The 15,740-nt window shown below is 48.1% G+C and overlaps 1 protein-coding gene across 1 annotated transcript in view; it reads right to left on the bottom strand.

Annotated features, from left to right (window-relative positions):
* Positions 1-3,520: 3,520 nt before the first annotated feature.
* The window catches only part of LOC142216111 (vomeronasal type-2 receptor 26-like), a 34,948-nt gene continuing 22,728 nt past the window's right edge, over positions 3,521-15,740 (bottom strand). Inside the window, exon 5 of the mRNA XM_075284139.1 lies at positions 3,521-4,434. Within this exon, the coding sequence (XP_075140240.1) occupies positions 3,521-4,434 (914 nt within the window). The remainder of the gene's footprint in view (positions 4,435-15,740) is intronic.

Below are 15,740 nucleotides of genomic sequence, written 5' to 3'. Positions count from 1 at the left end.
GATGGAGCGTCTGTGATTTGTAATTTTCATGTCTTGTCACAGATGCTGAATGAGATTTAGGTCTGGATTGTGACTGGGCCATTCTAAAACCAGAATATACTGTAATCCAAACCAATCTACAGTAGCTCTGTAGTATGTTTAGGGTCATTGTCTTGCTGGAAGGTGAATCTCCTTCAAAGTCTCAAGTCTTTTGCAGCCTCCAACAGATTTTCTTCCGGGATTGCCCTGTATCTATCTCCATTCATCTTTCCATCAACTGTGACTAGCTTCCCTGTCCCTGTTAAAGAAAAGCTTTCCCCCAGCATGATGCTGCTTCTGCCATGAGTCACAGTGGGGATGGGGTGTTTAGGGGGATTAGCAGGGTTATGTCTCTGCCACACATTTCAGCCAAAAAGTTCCACTTTAGTCTCATCTGACCAGAGCCCCTTCTTTCACGTGTTTGCTGTGTCCCCTATATGGATTGTGGCAAAGTGCAAATGGCACTTGTGTCTTTCTTCTGGCCACTCTTCAATAAAGGGCAGATTTGTGGAGTGCAGAGTGACTTCTATTTGTCCTGTGGACAGATTCTCCCTGTACCTGAGGATTTCTGCAGCTCCTCCAGAATGATCATGGACCACAGGCTGCTTCTCTAACCAGTGCTCTCCTTGCTCGGTCTATCAGTTTAGGTGGACGGCCATGTCTTGGTAAGTTTGCAGTTGTAGAATACTTGTTCATTTTTGGATGATGGATAGAACAGGGCTCCTTGGGATGCTCAAAGCTTGGGACATGTTTTATAACCTAACTCTGGTTCAAACTTCTCCACAACTTTATCTCTGACCTATCTGGTGAGTTCCTTGGTCTTTATGATGCTGTTTGTTCACTAGTGTTCTCTAACAAACCACTGAGGCCTTCACAGGACAGGTGTATTTATACTGAGACTACATTACACACAACCGGACTCTATTAACTCTTTAATTGACTTCTGAAGGCAACTGTGTGCACTGGATTTTATTTAGGGGAATCGTCGTAAAGGGGGCTGAAGACTTTTGCACGTCAGATTTTTATTTGATTACAATGTTTTATAACCATTTTCCTTCCACTTCACAATTACCAGCTATTTTGTGGTGGCGACCACTTAAAATCTCAATAAAATACATTTGTTTGTGATGGTAAGGTAACAAAATGTAAAAAAGTTCAAGGGGCGTGAATGCTGTATACTGTTACTGTATACTGTTATACAGGATTGGGGGGGGGGGTTGTCTTATAATCTTCCCTGCTGTAACTAATCCCATGAAATTACAAGGGGAGAAAGAACTCTGCTTTATCTCCTATTTTTCATCCAAAGACCAAACTCATGAAAGGATTAAAGCCAAGTTTACAGGATGATCACTAGTGTAATGTATTTGTGAGTATGTGGAGCACATTGCAGCATTTTATTAGCAGAATCTCAGAACTAAAGTGAACCGGAATAAGTAGTACAAGTGATATAGTAAGAAATATATACATGATATACACTCACCGGCCACTTTATTAGGTACACCTGTCCAACTGCTCGTTAACACTTAATTTCTAATCAGCCAATCACATGGCAGCAACTCAGTGCATTTAGGCATGTAGACATGGTCAAGACAATCTCCTGCAGTTCAAACCGAGCATCAGTATGGGGAAGAAAGGTGATTTGAGTGCCTTTGAACGTGGCATGGTTGTTGGTGCCAGAAGGGCTGGTCTGAGTATTTCAGAAACTGCTGATCTACTGGGATTTTCACGCACAACCATCTCTAGGGTTTACAGAGAATGGTCCGAAAAAGAAAAAACATCCAGTGAGCGGCAGTTCTGTGGGGGGCGGAAATGCGTTGTTGATGCCAGAGGTCAGAGGAGAATGGCCAGACTGGTTCGAGCTGATAGAAAGGCAACAGTGACTCAAATAGCCACCCGTTACACCCAAGGTAGCCAGAAGAGCATCTCTGAACGCCGCACAGTACGTCCAACTTTGAGGCTACAGATGGGCTACAGCAGCAGAAGACCACACCGGGTGCCACTCCTTTCAGCTAAGAACAGGAAACTGAGGCTACAATTTGCACAAGCTCATCGAAATTGGATAATTGAAGATTGGAAAAACGTTGCCTGGTCTGATGAGTCTCGACTTCTGCTGCGACATTCGGATGGTAGGGTCAGAATTTGGCGTCAATAACATGAAAGCATGGATCCATCCTGCCTTGTATCAACGGTTCAGGCTGGTGGTGGTGGTGTCATGGTGTGGGGAATATTTTCTTGGCACTCTTTGGGCCCCTTGGTACCAATTGAGCATCGTTGCAACGCCAAAGCCTACCTGAGTATTGTTGCTGACCATGTCCATCCCTTTATGACCACAATGTACCCAACATCTGATGGCTACTTTCAGCAGGATAATGCGCCATGTCATAAAGCTGGAATCATCTCAGACTGGTTTCTTGAACATGACAATGAGTTCACTGTACTCCAATGGCCTCCACAGTCACCAGATCTCAATCCAATAGAGGAGCATCTTTGGGATGTGGTGGAACGGGAGATTCGCATCATGGATGTGCAGCCGACAAATCTGCGACTGCAACTGTGTGATGCCATCATGTCAATATGGACCAAAATCTCTGAGGAATGCTTCCAGCACCTTGTTGAATCTATGCCACGAAGAATTGAGGCAGTTCTGAAGGCAAAAGGGGGTCCAACCCGTTACTAGCATGGTGTACCTAATAAAGTGGCCAGTGAGTGTATATGTGGTAATAGTAAGTGATATAAAGGTGATGTATAATAGTAAGTGATATAAAGGTGATATATAATAGTAAGTGATATAAAGGTGATGTATAATAGTAAGATATATATAAGTGGCAATATTAAATGATATAGGTAATATATAATAGTAAACTTCTTCCCCTGCACTGATCGCTGTTTCTGCATGCTGTCTTATCTATACTCTGGTGTTTGATCACAGACATGATTTCAATGCACTGAAGTCTATGGAGAGGGTTGCAGTGAGAGCTAGGACTGACTGACAGAGCAATGAGATAATAGACATGCCTGTAGCTTGAAAGTGAGAGCTTTATATCTTCACATCATTGGATAATATTTCACAACAATACCTAGTCATGGGAGGTTATGAGAATCCAGATTTTTAAGCAGCAGCCATATTTGCTATTTCTCTCCTGTACCATCTCCATAGACTTCTATGAGCGGAGCTTATTTTATGTATATACACAAAAGATTTCATTGCAGCATTCAGGTGCAGTGATCAGTGCAGGGGAAGAAGGGAGGGATAAGAGAAGAAAGAAGAATACTTATGTATCACCTATATTACAATATTTACTATCACTACCTGCACTAATCACTTATAACAATAAAAATACATTTTAAAAGCTGTCACACGTTCATGTGTTGTCATTGGGTACAAGGTGTCAGACACGTCAGGGTGTAGATTTCCTGTCACTCCCGACATAAGAGTTAAATGAAGGTTATTTTATATCATCTGAAGCAAAACCAGAGGTCACCATGTTACCCCAGACTTGTTTTATATTTGTAATTTGTTTTTCACCATTATTACATTTCTCGAGTTAAAATTAGGTTTTAAAAGTAAAATATAGACTTTAGGGAAAAATATACAGCCAAGAATGCCAGCACATGAGGTCAGGATAGCAAATATCTCCACGGCCACCATGTATTTCCCTCTGGTGCTCAGATAAGCCGGGATCATGGCCATCCAGACACTACAGAACAGCAGCATGCTGAAGGTGATGTACTTGGCCTCATTAAAACTGTCCGGTAATGTCCTGACCATGAAAGCCAGAAGAAAGCTGACAGCGGCCAGGAGCCCCATATAACCCAACATGGAGTAGAACCAGAGATCTGAGCCCTCATTACACTGAATGATGATCTTCCCAGGATAAGACTGATGGTCAAACTCTACATAAGGAGGAGACACCAACAGCCAAATAACACAAATGAGAACTTGTACAGAAGAACACACCAAGACCACAGAGTTAGAAACTTTCTGTGAGACCAACTTCATCCAGACACTGCCAGGTTTGGTGGCTTTGAAGGCAATACAGACTGTGATAGTCTTGGCAAGAACAGAAGAGACACCAATGGAAAAGAAGATCCCAAATGATGTCTGTCTCAGTAAGCAGGTTATGGCCACTGGACGACCAAGGAAGAAGAAGACACAGAGGAAGCCGAGCAAGATGGAGACCAGGAGGATGAAGCTCACAGTCCGGTTATTGGCTTTAACAATTGGAGTGTCCCAGTAATAGACGAAGCTTCTTAATACGAACAATGTGACAGCAGAAAAAAATAAAGTGAGGGCTAAAAAAACTGGAACCAAAATGTCCTTCTCATAGGAGAGAAACTCGTAGGTTTTCGGGACACATTTCTCTCTCTTCTCATCCGGCCACTCTTCTTTAAGACATTTATGGCATTTGTCACTGTCTGCAATAACAGTAAAGAATATTAGTGGTTTGTACAAGAACTCAGCAGACAATATTATTATTATTATTATTAATATGTATTATTATATATGTTACTGTTACTTTAATAAATGTGTTAGTATTAGAGATGAACGAACAGTAAAATATTCAATATTCGTTATTCATTTTGAATAGCCACTCATTATTGGACTATTTGAATGAATATTGAACCCCATTATAGTCTATGGGGAAAATGCTTCGTTTCAGGGGATCCCACCATTCGACTCAGGAGGGTCACCAAGTCCACTATGACACCCCAGCAAATGATGCCAACACCTCTGGAATGACACTGGGACAGCAGGGGGAACATGTCTGGGGGCATCTAACACACCAAAGACCCTCTATTACCCCAACATCACAGCCTAACAACTACACTTTCCACACTCAAAAAAACCTCTATCAAAGTGGGAAAATACCTGGAAACCTTCTTTACTCCCCAAATGGGCGGACACAAACCCAAATTTAAGCTCAACAAACATTAACAAGCACCCCTTTAAATCATGTTGCCCATGACAACCACAGATGGAATAGGCAATGGGAAATCCAACAGTCCCCACCCTGACCTGTCATTGTGGATGTGTGTGTGTGTGTGTGTGTGTGTGTGTGTGTGTGTGTGTGTGTGTGTGCGTGAGATGTGGTAAAAATTCCAAAATTCACTTTTGAGGCCCTTAACATGAGCCCATCCAAATTAAGTTACAGGCCCTTAAGCTGAGCTACCAGCAGAGATTGAGGCCCTTCAGGTGACTTCAGCCTCTACCTGCAGAGTTTTTGGCCCTTTAACTTAGTTCAGCTTTGCACCAGCAGAGATTTTTTGGCCCTTTGGGTGAGTTAAGCCTTGCACACGGCAGTGTTTTTGGCCCTTAGGGTGACTAGAGCCATGCAGCAGCAGTGTTTTATTTTTTGGCCCTTGGGGTAACCCCTAAAAAATTAGATTTCAGGCCCTTGGGGGGTATCCATGAAAAATTTATTAAAATTGTTTTTTACAATTACATCATGGTGAAGGGGCTAGGGTTGGAGGAGGGGGAGTGAAATGGGTGCTGGCAGCCCCTCTCCAGTACCTGTACTGTAGACTGGATACCCAGCTGTATATGAGACGAAGATGGCCGACACTATTCTTGTTAAGTCTGAGAACATGAATCAAGATTCTTATACTTTATATTGCATGTTTGTGTCATAAGAAATACTAATTTTTCTTCAATAAGGTTACATAGTTCTGAGACAAAGAAAGGAATTTCCAAGATGAAGCTTGATTCCTGTTTGGCACACCCTGTAACAGAATTCCACAGACTGAGGGGCAACACGGTGGCTCAGTGGTTAGCACTGCAGCCTTGCAGCTCTGGAGTCCTGGGTTCGAATCCAGCCAGGAACAACATCTGCAAGGAGTTTGTATGTTCTCCCCATCTTTGCGTGGATTCCCTCCCATTCTACAAAGACATACTGATAGGGAAAAAATGTACATTGTGATCCCTATATGGGGCTCACAATCTACATTTAAAAAAAAAAAAAAAAGAATTCCACAGACTGGAGCAAGGAGGTGTCTGGCTGGACATTGAAGTTTGGAGCCAATGGGATATGGACAGCAGCTCAGGAATGCCAAAGGGGGCAGTAACCCCCTCCTTTCTTTGTCTCTTAAGTGTGTGGACTTTCAATAAAGAGCCAGCAGTGCAGACTTGACTTGGGCGAAAGAGCATCTAGCTGGCTTAGTGTTAGAACTTAGTGTCTGTCTCATTCTTAGCAATTGTGCACAAATATGCTCATTAATTTGGACTGACTGATTGATCCAGGATATAGTCTACTACGACTCTGACAATTTGGTGCTGAAACCCAGGAAACTACTTTGACGGAAATCCAGAGAGGCTTTTGACCCGCACAGGTCACCTTAATTGAACTCCGTCATTTTCCGAGGAGGGTCCGGAACCTCAGCTGATCACGGTGAGTTTACTTATAATATATATATATATATATATATATATATATATATATATATATATATATATATATATATATATATATATATATATATATATGTATCCTCACCTGTGAATCGGGAAATGATGGCTAGTAAACTTGGTGGTTATGACGGGTTATTTGTCTGAACCCCAGAAGGGACAGGGTTTCTGGAACTTTCCTCTGGTAGTTTTAAAAACTAAGCATTGCTGTTTTCTGTCCCATGTGGCTCAATTGGTCAGAGTTTTTCATAGATGGATTGGATCTGAAAGTTGAGAATGTTTAAGTGAAGTGAGATAGTTGGAAGCCGTCTGTTTATTTAGGAAAGGTGTTGCGTTTCATGCCATAACATAATTGCTGGACACAGGCTGTCATTCCGGGGAAACAGAGCAAAGGACAGGTGTCGGTAGGACCCTTAAGGTTTCTCAAATCCGCCAGGGATTTGAAATAGTAGTTAGGATCCATAAGGTCAAATATACATCCGCTAGGGATTTGTTGTAGAGTAGTGGAAATACACATAGAGCTGCAGTCTGGGGTTGGGGACCTGACGACAAGATCCTGTAACCGGGAAGGTGGATCTTGGGCGGTGACTGTGAGTCTAGCACTGGTGAGCAGCTGCACTAGTGTTATATTTCTAGTTTGTGATCATGTTATGGCTAGAGATGAGCGAACACTAAAATGTTCGAGGTTCGAAATTCGATTCGAACAGCCGCTCAATGTTCGTGTGTTCGAACGGGTTTCGAACCCCATTATAGTCTATGGGGAACAGATACTCGTTAAGGGGGAAACCCAAATCCGTGTCTGGAGGGTCACCAAGTCCACTATGACACCCCAGGAAATGATGCCAACACCTCTGGAATGACACTGGGACAGCAGGGGAAGCATGTCTGGGGGCATCTAACACACCAAAGACCCTCTATTACCCCAACATCACAGCCTAACAACTACACACTTTACACACTCAATACCACCTCTCTGACAGTAGGAAAACACCTTGAAACATGTGTATTTGGCACTTGCAGTGAGGAGAGCTTGTCACCAGCAGTGAATTTGGCCCTTGTAGTAAGTTGAGGTTGGCACCAACATTTGTTTTGAAAATCAGGGTGGATTGAGCCTCTAACCAGCAGAGTTTGGGCAAATTCATGGTGGAGGGAGCCTCTAAACACCCCAGTTTGGGCAAATTCATGGTGGAGGGAGCCTCTAAAAACCCCAGTTTGGACCAATTCATGGTGGAGGGAGCCTCTAACCAGCCCAGTTTGGGCAAATTCATGGTGGAGGGAGCCTCTAACCAGCCCAGTTTGGACCAATTAATGGTGGAGGGAGCCTCTAACCAGCCCAGTTTGGACCAATTAATGGTGGAGGGAGCCTCTAACCAGCCCAGTTTGGACCAATTAATGGTGGAGGGAGCCTCTAACCAGCCCAGTTTGGACCAATTAATGGTGGAGGGAGCCTCTAAACAGCCAAGTTTGGACCAATTCATGGTGGGGGGAGCCTCTAAAAACCCCAGTTTGGACCAATTCATGGTGGAGGGAGCCTCTAACCAGCCCAGTTTGGACCAATTAATGGTGGAGGGAGCCTCTAACCAGCCCAGTTTGGACCAATTAATGGTGGAGGGAGCCTCTAACCACCCCAGTTTGGACCAATTCATGGTGGAGGGAGCCTCTAAACAGCCAAGTTTGGACCAATTCATGGTGGAGGGAGCCTCTAAAAACCCCAGTTTGGACCAATTCATGGTGGAGGGAGCCTCTAACCAGCCCAGTTTGGGCAAATTCATGGTGGAGGGAGCCTCTAAACAGCCCAGTTTGGGCAAATTCATGGTGGAGGGAGCCTCTAACCAGCCCAGTTTGGACCAATTAATGGTGGAGGGAGCCTCTAAAAAACCCAGTTTGGACCAATTCATGGTGGAGGGAGCCTCTAAACAGCCCAGTTTGGGCAAATTCATGGAGGAGGGAGCCTCTAACCAGCCCAGTTTGGACCAATTAATGGTGGAGGTAGCCTCTAACCAGCCCAGTTTGGACCAATTAATGGTGGAGGGAGCCTCTAACCAGCCCAGTTTGGACCAATTAATGGTGGAGGGAGCCTCTAACCAGCCCAGTTTGGACCAATTCATGGTGGAGGGAGCCTCTAAAAACCCCAGTTTGGACCAATTCATGGTGGAGGGAGCCTCTAACCAGCCCAGTTTGGGCAAATTCATGGTGGAGGGAGCCTCTAAACAGCCCAGTTTGGGCAAATTCATGGTGGAGGGAGCCTCTAACCAGCCCAGTTTGGACCAATTAATGGTGGAGGGAGCCTCTAAAAAACCCAGTTTGGACCAATTCATGGTGGAGGGAGCCTCTAAACACCCCAGTTTGGGCAATTCATGGTGGAGGGAGCCTCTAACCAGCCCAGTTTGGACCAATTAATGGTGGAGGGAGCCTCTAACCAGCCCAGTTTGGACCAATTAATGGTGGAGGGAGCCTCTAACCACCCCAGTTTGGACCAATTCATGGTGGAGGGAGCCTCTAAACAGCCAAGTTTGGACCAATTCATGGTGGAGGGAGCCTCTAAAAACCCCAGTTTGGACCAATTCATGGTGGAGGGAGCCTCTAACCAGCCCAGTTTGGGCAAATTCATGGTGGAGGGAGCCTCTAAACAGCCCAGTTTGGGCAAATTCATGGTGGAGGGAGCCTCTAACCAGCCCAGTTTGGACCAATTAATGGTGGAGGGAGCCTCTAAAAAACCCAGTTTGGACCAATTCATGGTGGAGGGAGCCTCTAAACAGCCCAGTTTGGGCAAATTCATGGTGGAGGGAGCCTCTAACCAGCCCAGTTTGGACCAATTAATGGTGGAGGGAGCCTCTAACCAGCCCAGTTTGGACCAATTAATGGTGGAGGGAGCCTCTAACCAGCCCAGTTTGGACCAATTAATGGTGGAGGGAGCCTCTAACCACCCCAGTTTGGACCAATTCATGGTGGAGGGAGCCTCTAAACAGCCAAGTTTGGACCAATTCATGGTGGAGGGAGCCTCTAAAAACCCCAGTTTGGACCAATTCATGGTGGAGGGAGCCGCTAAACAGCCCAGTTTGGGCAAATTCATGGTGGAGGGAGCCTCTAAACAGCCCAGTTTGGACCAATTCATGGTGGAGGGAGCCTCTAAAAAACCCAGTTTGGACCAATTCATGGTGGAGGGAGCCTCTAAACAGCCCAGTTTGGGCAAATTCATGGTGGAGGGAGCCTCTAAACAGCCCAGTTTGGGCAAATTCATGGTGGAGGGAGCCTCTAACCAGCCCAGTTTGGACCAATTAATGGTGGAGGGAGCCTCTAAACAGCCAAGTTTTGGGAAATTCATGGTGGAGGGAGCCTCTAACCAGCCCAGTTTGGACCAATTAATGGTGGAGGGAGCCTCTAAACAGCCCAGTTTGGACCAATTCATGGTGGAGGGAGCCTCTAAACAGCCCAGTTTGGGCAAATTCATGGTGTAGGGAGCCTCTAAAAAACCCAGTTTGGACCAATTCATGGTGGAGGGAGCCTCTAAACAGCCCAGTTTGGGCAAATTCATGGTGGAGGGAGCCTCTAAACAGCCCAGTTTGGGCAAATTCATGGTGGAGGGAGCCTCTAACCAGCCCAGTTTGGACCAATTAATGGTGGAGGGAGCCGCTAAACAGCCCAGTTTGGGCAAATTCATGGTGGAGGGAGCCTCTAAACAGCCCAGTTTGGACCAATTCATGGTGGAGGGAGCCTCTAACCAGCCCAGTTTGGACCAATTAATGGTGGAGGGAGCCTCTAAACAGCCAAGTTTTGGGAAATTCATGGTGGAGGGAGCCTCTAACCAGCCCAGTTTGGACCAATTCATGGTGGAGGGAGCCTCTAAACAGCCCAGTTTGGGCAAATTCATGGTGGAGGGAGCCTCTAAACAGCCCAGTTTGGGCAAATTCATGGTGGAGGGAGCCTCTAACCAGCCCAGTTTGGACCAATTAATGGTGGAGGGAGCCGCTAAACAGCCCAGTTTGGGCAAATTCATGGTGGAGGGAGCCTCTAAACAGCCCAGTTTGGACCAATTCATGGTGGAGGGAGCCTCTAAAAAACCCAGTTTGGACCAATTCATGGTGGAGGGAGCCTCTAAACAGCCCAGTTTGGGCAAATTCATGGTGGAGGGAGCCTCTAACCAGCCCAGTTTGGACCAATTAATGGTGGAGGGAGCCTCTAAACAGCCAAGTTTTGGGAAATTCATGGTGGAGGGAGCCTCTAACCAGCCCAGTTTGGACCAATTAATGGTGGAGGGAGCCTCTAAACAGCCCAGTTTGGACCAATTCATGGTGGAGGGAGCCTCTAAACAGCCCAGTTTGGGCAAATTCATGGTGGAGGGAGCCTCTAAAAAACCCAGTTTGGACCAATTCATGGTGGAGGGAGCCTCTAACCAGCCCAGTTTGGGCAAATTCATGGTGGAGAGAGCCTCTAAACAGCCCAGTTTGGGCAAATTCATGGTGGAGGGAGCCTCTAACCAGCCCAGTTTGGACCAATTAATGGTGGAGGGAGCCGCTAAACAGCCCAGTTTGGGCAAATTCATGGTGGAGGGAGCCTCTAAACAGCCCAGTTTGGACCAATTCATGGTGGAGGGAGCCTCTAACCAGCCCAGTTTGGACCAATTAATGGTGGAGGGAGCCTCTAAACAGCCAAGTTTTGGGAAATTCATGGTGGAGGGAGCCTCTAACCAGCCCAGTTTGGACCAATTCATGGTGGAGGGAGCCTCTAAACAGCCCAGTTTGGGCAAATTCATGGTGGAGGGAGCCTCTAAAAAACCCAGTTTGGACCAATTCATGGTGGAGGGAGCCTCTAACCAGCCCAGTTTGGACCAATTAATGGTGTAGGGAGCCTCTAAACAGCCAAGTTTGGACCAATTCATGGTGGAGGGAGCCTCTAAAAACCCCAGTTTGGACCAATTCATGGTGGAGGGAGCCTCTAACCAGCCCAGTTTGGGCAAATTCATGGTGGAGGGAGCCTCTAAACAGCCCAGTTTGGGCAAATTCATGGTGGAGGGAGCCTCTAACCAGCCCAGTTTGGACCAATTAATGGTGGAGGGAGCCGCTAAACAGCCCAGTTTGGACCAATTCATGGTGGAGGGAGCCTCTAAAAACCCCAGTTTGGACCAATTCATGGTGGAGGGAGCCTCTAAAAAACCCAGTTTGGACCAATTCATGGTGGAGGGAGCCTCTAACCAGCCCAGTTTGGACCAATTAATGGTGGAGGGAGCCTCTAAACAGCCAAGTTTGGACCAATTCATGGTGGAGGGAGCCTCTAAACAGCCAAGTTTTGGGAAATTCATGGTGGAGGGAGCCTCTAACCAGCCCAGTTTGGACCAATTAATGGTGGAGGGAGCCTCTAAATAGCCCAGTTTGGACCAATTCATGGTGGAGGGAGCCTCTAAACAGCCCAGTTTGGGCAAATTCATGGTGGAGGGAGCCTCTAAAAAACTAAGTTTGGACCAATTCATGGTGGAGGGAGCCTCTAACCAGCCCAGTTTGGGCAAATTCATGGTGGAGGGAGCCTCTAAACAGCCCAGTTTGGGCAAATTCATGGTGGAGGGAGCCTCTAACCAGCAGAGTTGTGGGAAAGCAGGGTGGAGGGAGCCTCTAACCAGCAGAGTTGGTGGAAATCAGGGTGGAGGGAGCCTCTAACCAGCAGAGTTGGGGGAAATCATGTTGGAGGGAGCCTAGTATTAGCAGAATTGTGCAACGCTTATGGTGGATGAGTATGAGGATGCGGAGGAATTGGAGAGGTTGAGTACAGACATGGAGTTTCATGTTGGGGTGCTTTACACAGGTGGGCACAAAAATGAAGGCTCTATCCAGTGGTGGTTCATTTTTATCAAAGTGAGCCGGTCGGCACTCTCAGCTGACAGACGGGTGCGCTTGTCAGTGATGATGCCACCGGCTGCACTGAACACCCTCTCAGATAGGACGCTGGCGGCAGGACAGGACAGCACCTCCAAGGCATATAGGGCAAGTTCAAGCCACAGGTCCAACTTCGACACCCAATACGTGTAGGGCGCAGAGGGGTCGGAGAGGACAGGGCTGTGGTCGGAAAGGTATTCCCGCAACATGCGCCTATACTTCTCACGCCTGGTGACACTAGGACCCTCCGTGGCGGCACTTTGGCGAGGGGGTGCCATCAAGGTGTCCCAGACCTTAGACAGTGTGCCCCTCGTTTGTGTGGACCGGTGAGAACTTGGTTGCCTACTGGAGGAACTGCCCTCCCTGCCGCCAACGTCACATGCTGGAAACATCTCCATCATATTCTGCACCAATTGCCTGTGGCAAGCATTGATGCGATTGGCCCTCCCCTCTACCGGAATAAAAGACGAGATGTTGTTTTTATACCGGGGGTCAAGGATAGCAAAGATCCAGTACTGGTTGTCCTCCATGATTTTGACAATACGCTTGTCGGTTGTAAAGCACCCCAACATGAACTCAGCCATGTCTGCCACAGTGTTAGTTGGCATGACTCCTCTGGCCCCACCGGAAAGTTCAATCTCCATTTCCTCCTCATCCTCCATGTCTACCCATCCGCGCTGCAACAATGGGACGATTCGAAGTTGCCCGGAAGCCTCCTGTATCACCATCACATCATCGGACAACTCTTCTTCCTCCTCCTCCTCCTCCTCCTCCTCCATTAAACGCAGTGAAGCGGACAGATGTGTGGACCTACTCTCCAGCTGTGACGGATCGGATGCTATCCCTAACTCCTCTGTGTGATCTGAGTTATCCCTGATGTCAATCAGGGATTCTCTCAGAACACACAAGAGCGGGATTGTAAGGCTCACCATCGCATCCTCAGAGCTCACCCTCCTTGTGGACTCCTCAAAGACCCGTAGGATGTCACAAAGGTCTCTCATCCATGGCCACTCATGGATGTGAAACTGAGGCAGCTGACTTTGTGGCACCCTAGGGTTTTGTAGCTGGTATTCCATCAAAGGTCTCTGCTGCTCAACCACTCTATTCAACATCTGAAACGTTGAGTTCCAGCGTGTGGGGACGTCGCACAAAAGCCGGTGTTGTGGCACATGCAGGCGTTGCTGGAGAGATTTTAAGCTAGCAGCGGCTACTGTCGACTTGCGAAAGTGGGTGCACATGCGCCGCACTTTCACCAGTAGCTCTGGAACATTGGGGTAGCTCTTTAGGAAACGTTGCACCACTAGGTTGAAGATGTGGGCCAGGCATGGAACATGTTGGAGTCCGGCAAGCTCCAGAGCTGCTACCAGGTTCCGGCCGTTATCACAAACGACCATGCCTGGGCCCAGGTGCAGCGGCTCAAACCATATTGCCGTCTCATCGAGGAGGGCATCCCTCACCTCGGAGGCAGTGTGCTGTCTGTCCCCCAAGCTGATCAGCTTCAGCACAGCCTGCTGACGTCTACCAACGCCAGTGCTGCAACGTTTCCAACTCGTAGCTGGGGTCAATCTAACAGCGGAGGAGGAGGCGGTGGCGGAGGAGGAGGCGGTAGAGGAGGAGGAGGAGGGGGGTGTTCTTCTCGTGTCCCTGCCAGGAATGTTAGGCGGGGAGACGAGGTACACCGGGCCAGTTTGGGAAGCAGTCCCAGCCTCAACTACATTCACCCAGTGTGCCGTCAGTGAAATGTAGCGTCCCTGTCCGCATGCACTTGTCCACGCGTCGGTGGTCAAGTGGACCTTTGTGCAAAGCGCGGAACTAAGGGCCCACCTGATGTTGAGTGACACGTGCTGGTGCAAGGCGGGGACGGCACACCGGGAGAAGTAGTGACGGCTAGGGACGGCATAGCGAGGTGCCGCAGTTGCCATCAGGTCCAGGAAGGCGGGAGTTTCAACAAGCCGGAACGCCAACATCTCCTGGGCCAGCAGTTTAGCGATGTTGGCGTTCAAGGCTTGCGCGTGTGGGTGGTTAGCAGTGTATTTCTGCCGCCGCTCCAATGTCTGAGAGATGGTGGGTTGTTGTAAAGAAACGCCTGATGGTGCCTTTGATGGTGCAGGAGAAGGAGATAAGACAGGACCAGGGGAGGATGAGGTAGAAGTCAACAAAGTGGCGGAGGCAGATGAAGTGGTGTCCTGGCTCGTCCTCTGGAGTGCATCGCCAGCACAGTCAGCAGTGGCAGTGGCAGAGGCAGAGGCAGTGGCAGAGGCAGTGGCAGTGGCGTGAACGGCAGGCGGCCTTTGTCCTGCCGTTGCTGCCTGCCACTGATTCCAGTGCTTGGATTCCAAATGATGGCGCATTGAAGTGGTGGACAGGTTGCTCTTCTCAGAGCCCCTAATCAATTTCGAGAGGCAAATTGTGCAGACAACACTATATCTGTCCTCGGCGCATTCCTTGAAAAAACTCCACACCTTCGAGAAACGTGCCCTCGAGGTGGGAGTTTTTCGGGGCTGGGTACGAACTGGAACATCTTGGGAGATTCCGGGTGTGGCCTGGCTTCGCCTAAGCTGCTGACCTCTGCCTCTGCCTCTAGCTACCCTTTTTGGTGCTGCACCTGCCTCAACATCCACACTACTTTCCCCGCTTGACATCCCCCCTGTCCAGGTCGGGTCAGTGTCCTCATCATCCACCACTTCCTCTTCCAACTCCTGTCTCATCTCCTCCTCCCGCACAATGCGCCGGTCAACTGGATGCCCTGACGGCAACTGCGTCACATCATCGTCGATGAGGGTGGGTTGCTGGTCATCCACCACCAAATCGAACGGAGATGGAGGAGACTCTAGTGTTTGAGCATCTGGACACAGATGCTCCTCTGTTAGGTTCGTGGAATCGTGACGTGGAGAGGCAGGTTGAGGGACAATGAAAGGAGCGGAGAACAGCTCTGGGGAGCAGGGACAGTTGGGGTTATTGTTCTGTGAAGCTTGGGAATTTTGGGAGGAAGGAGGACAAGACTGTTGGGTAATAGGAGGAGAGGAGGCAGAGTCTGACTGGCTGCTGGACAATGTGCTGTAAGCGTTCTCTGACAGCCATTGCAAGACCTGTTCCTGGTTCTCGGGCCTACTAAGGTTTGTACCCTGCAGTTTAGTTAATGTGGCAAGCAACCCTGGCACTGTGGAGTGGCGCAATGCTTGCTGCCCCACAGGAGTAGGCACGGGATGCCCTGTGGCTTCACTGCTACCTTGCTCCCCAGAACCATTCCCCCGACCTCGCCCACGGCCTCGTCCACGTCCCTTTCCGGGAGCCTTGCGCATTTTGAATTCCTAGTTAGAAATTGGCACTGTATACCAGTAGTAAAAATTGTGGGTGCACGTAACCCCAATATATTCTTTGAATTCCCAGTCAGACACTGGCACTATATGGCAGTAGCAAGAAATGAGGGTATTTATAACCCCAATATATTC

Source organism: Leptodactylus fuscus, chromosome 1 (genome assembly GCF_031893055.1).
Source record: "Leptodactylus fuscus isolate aLepFus1 chromosome 1, aLepFus1.hap2, whole genome shotgun sequence".
In the NCBI taxonomy this organism is placed as follows: domain Eukaryota; kingdom Metazoa; phylum Chordata; class Amphibia; order Anura; family Leptodactylidae; genus Leptodactylus; species Leptodactylus fuscus.
Note: the sequence above shows the minus strand (reverse complement) of the source record. Positions and strands in the feature narration are given on the sequence as shown.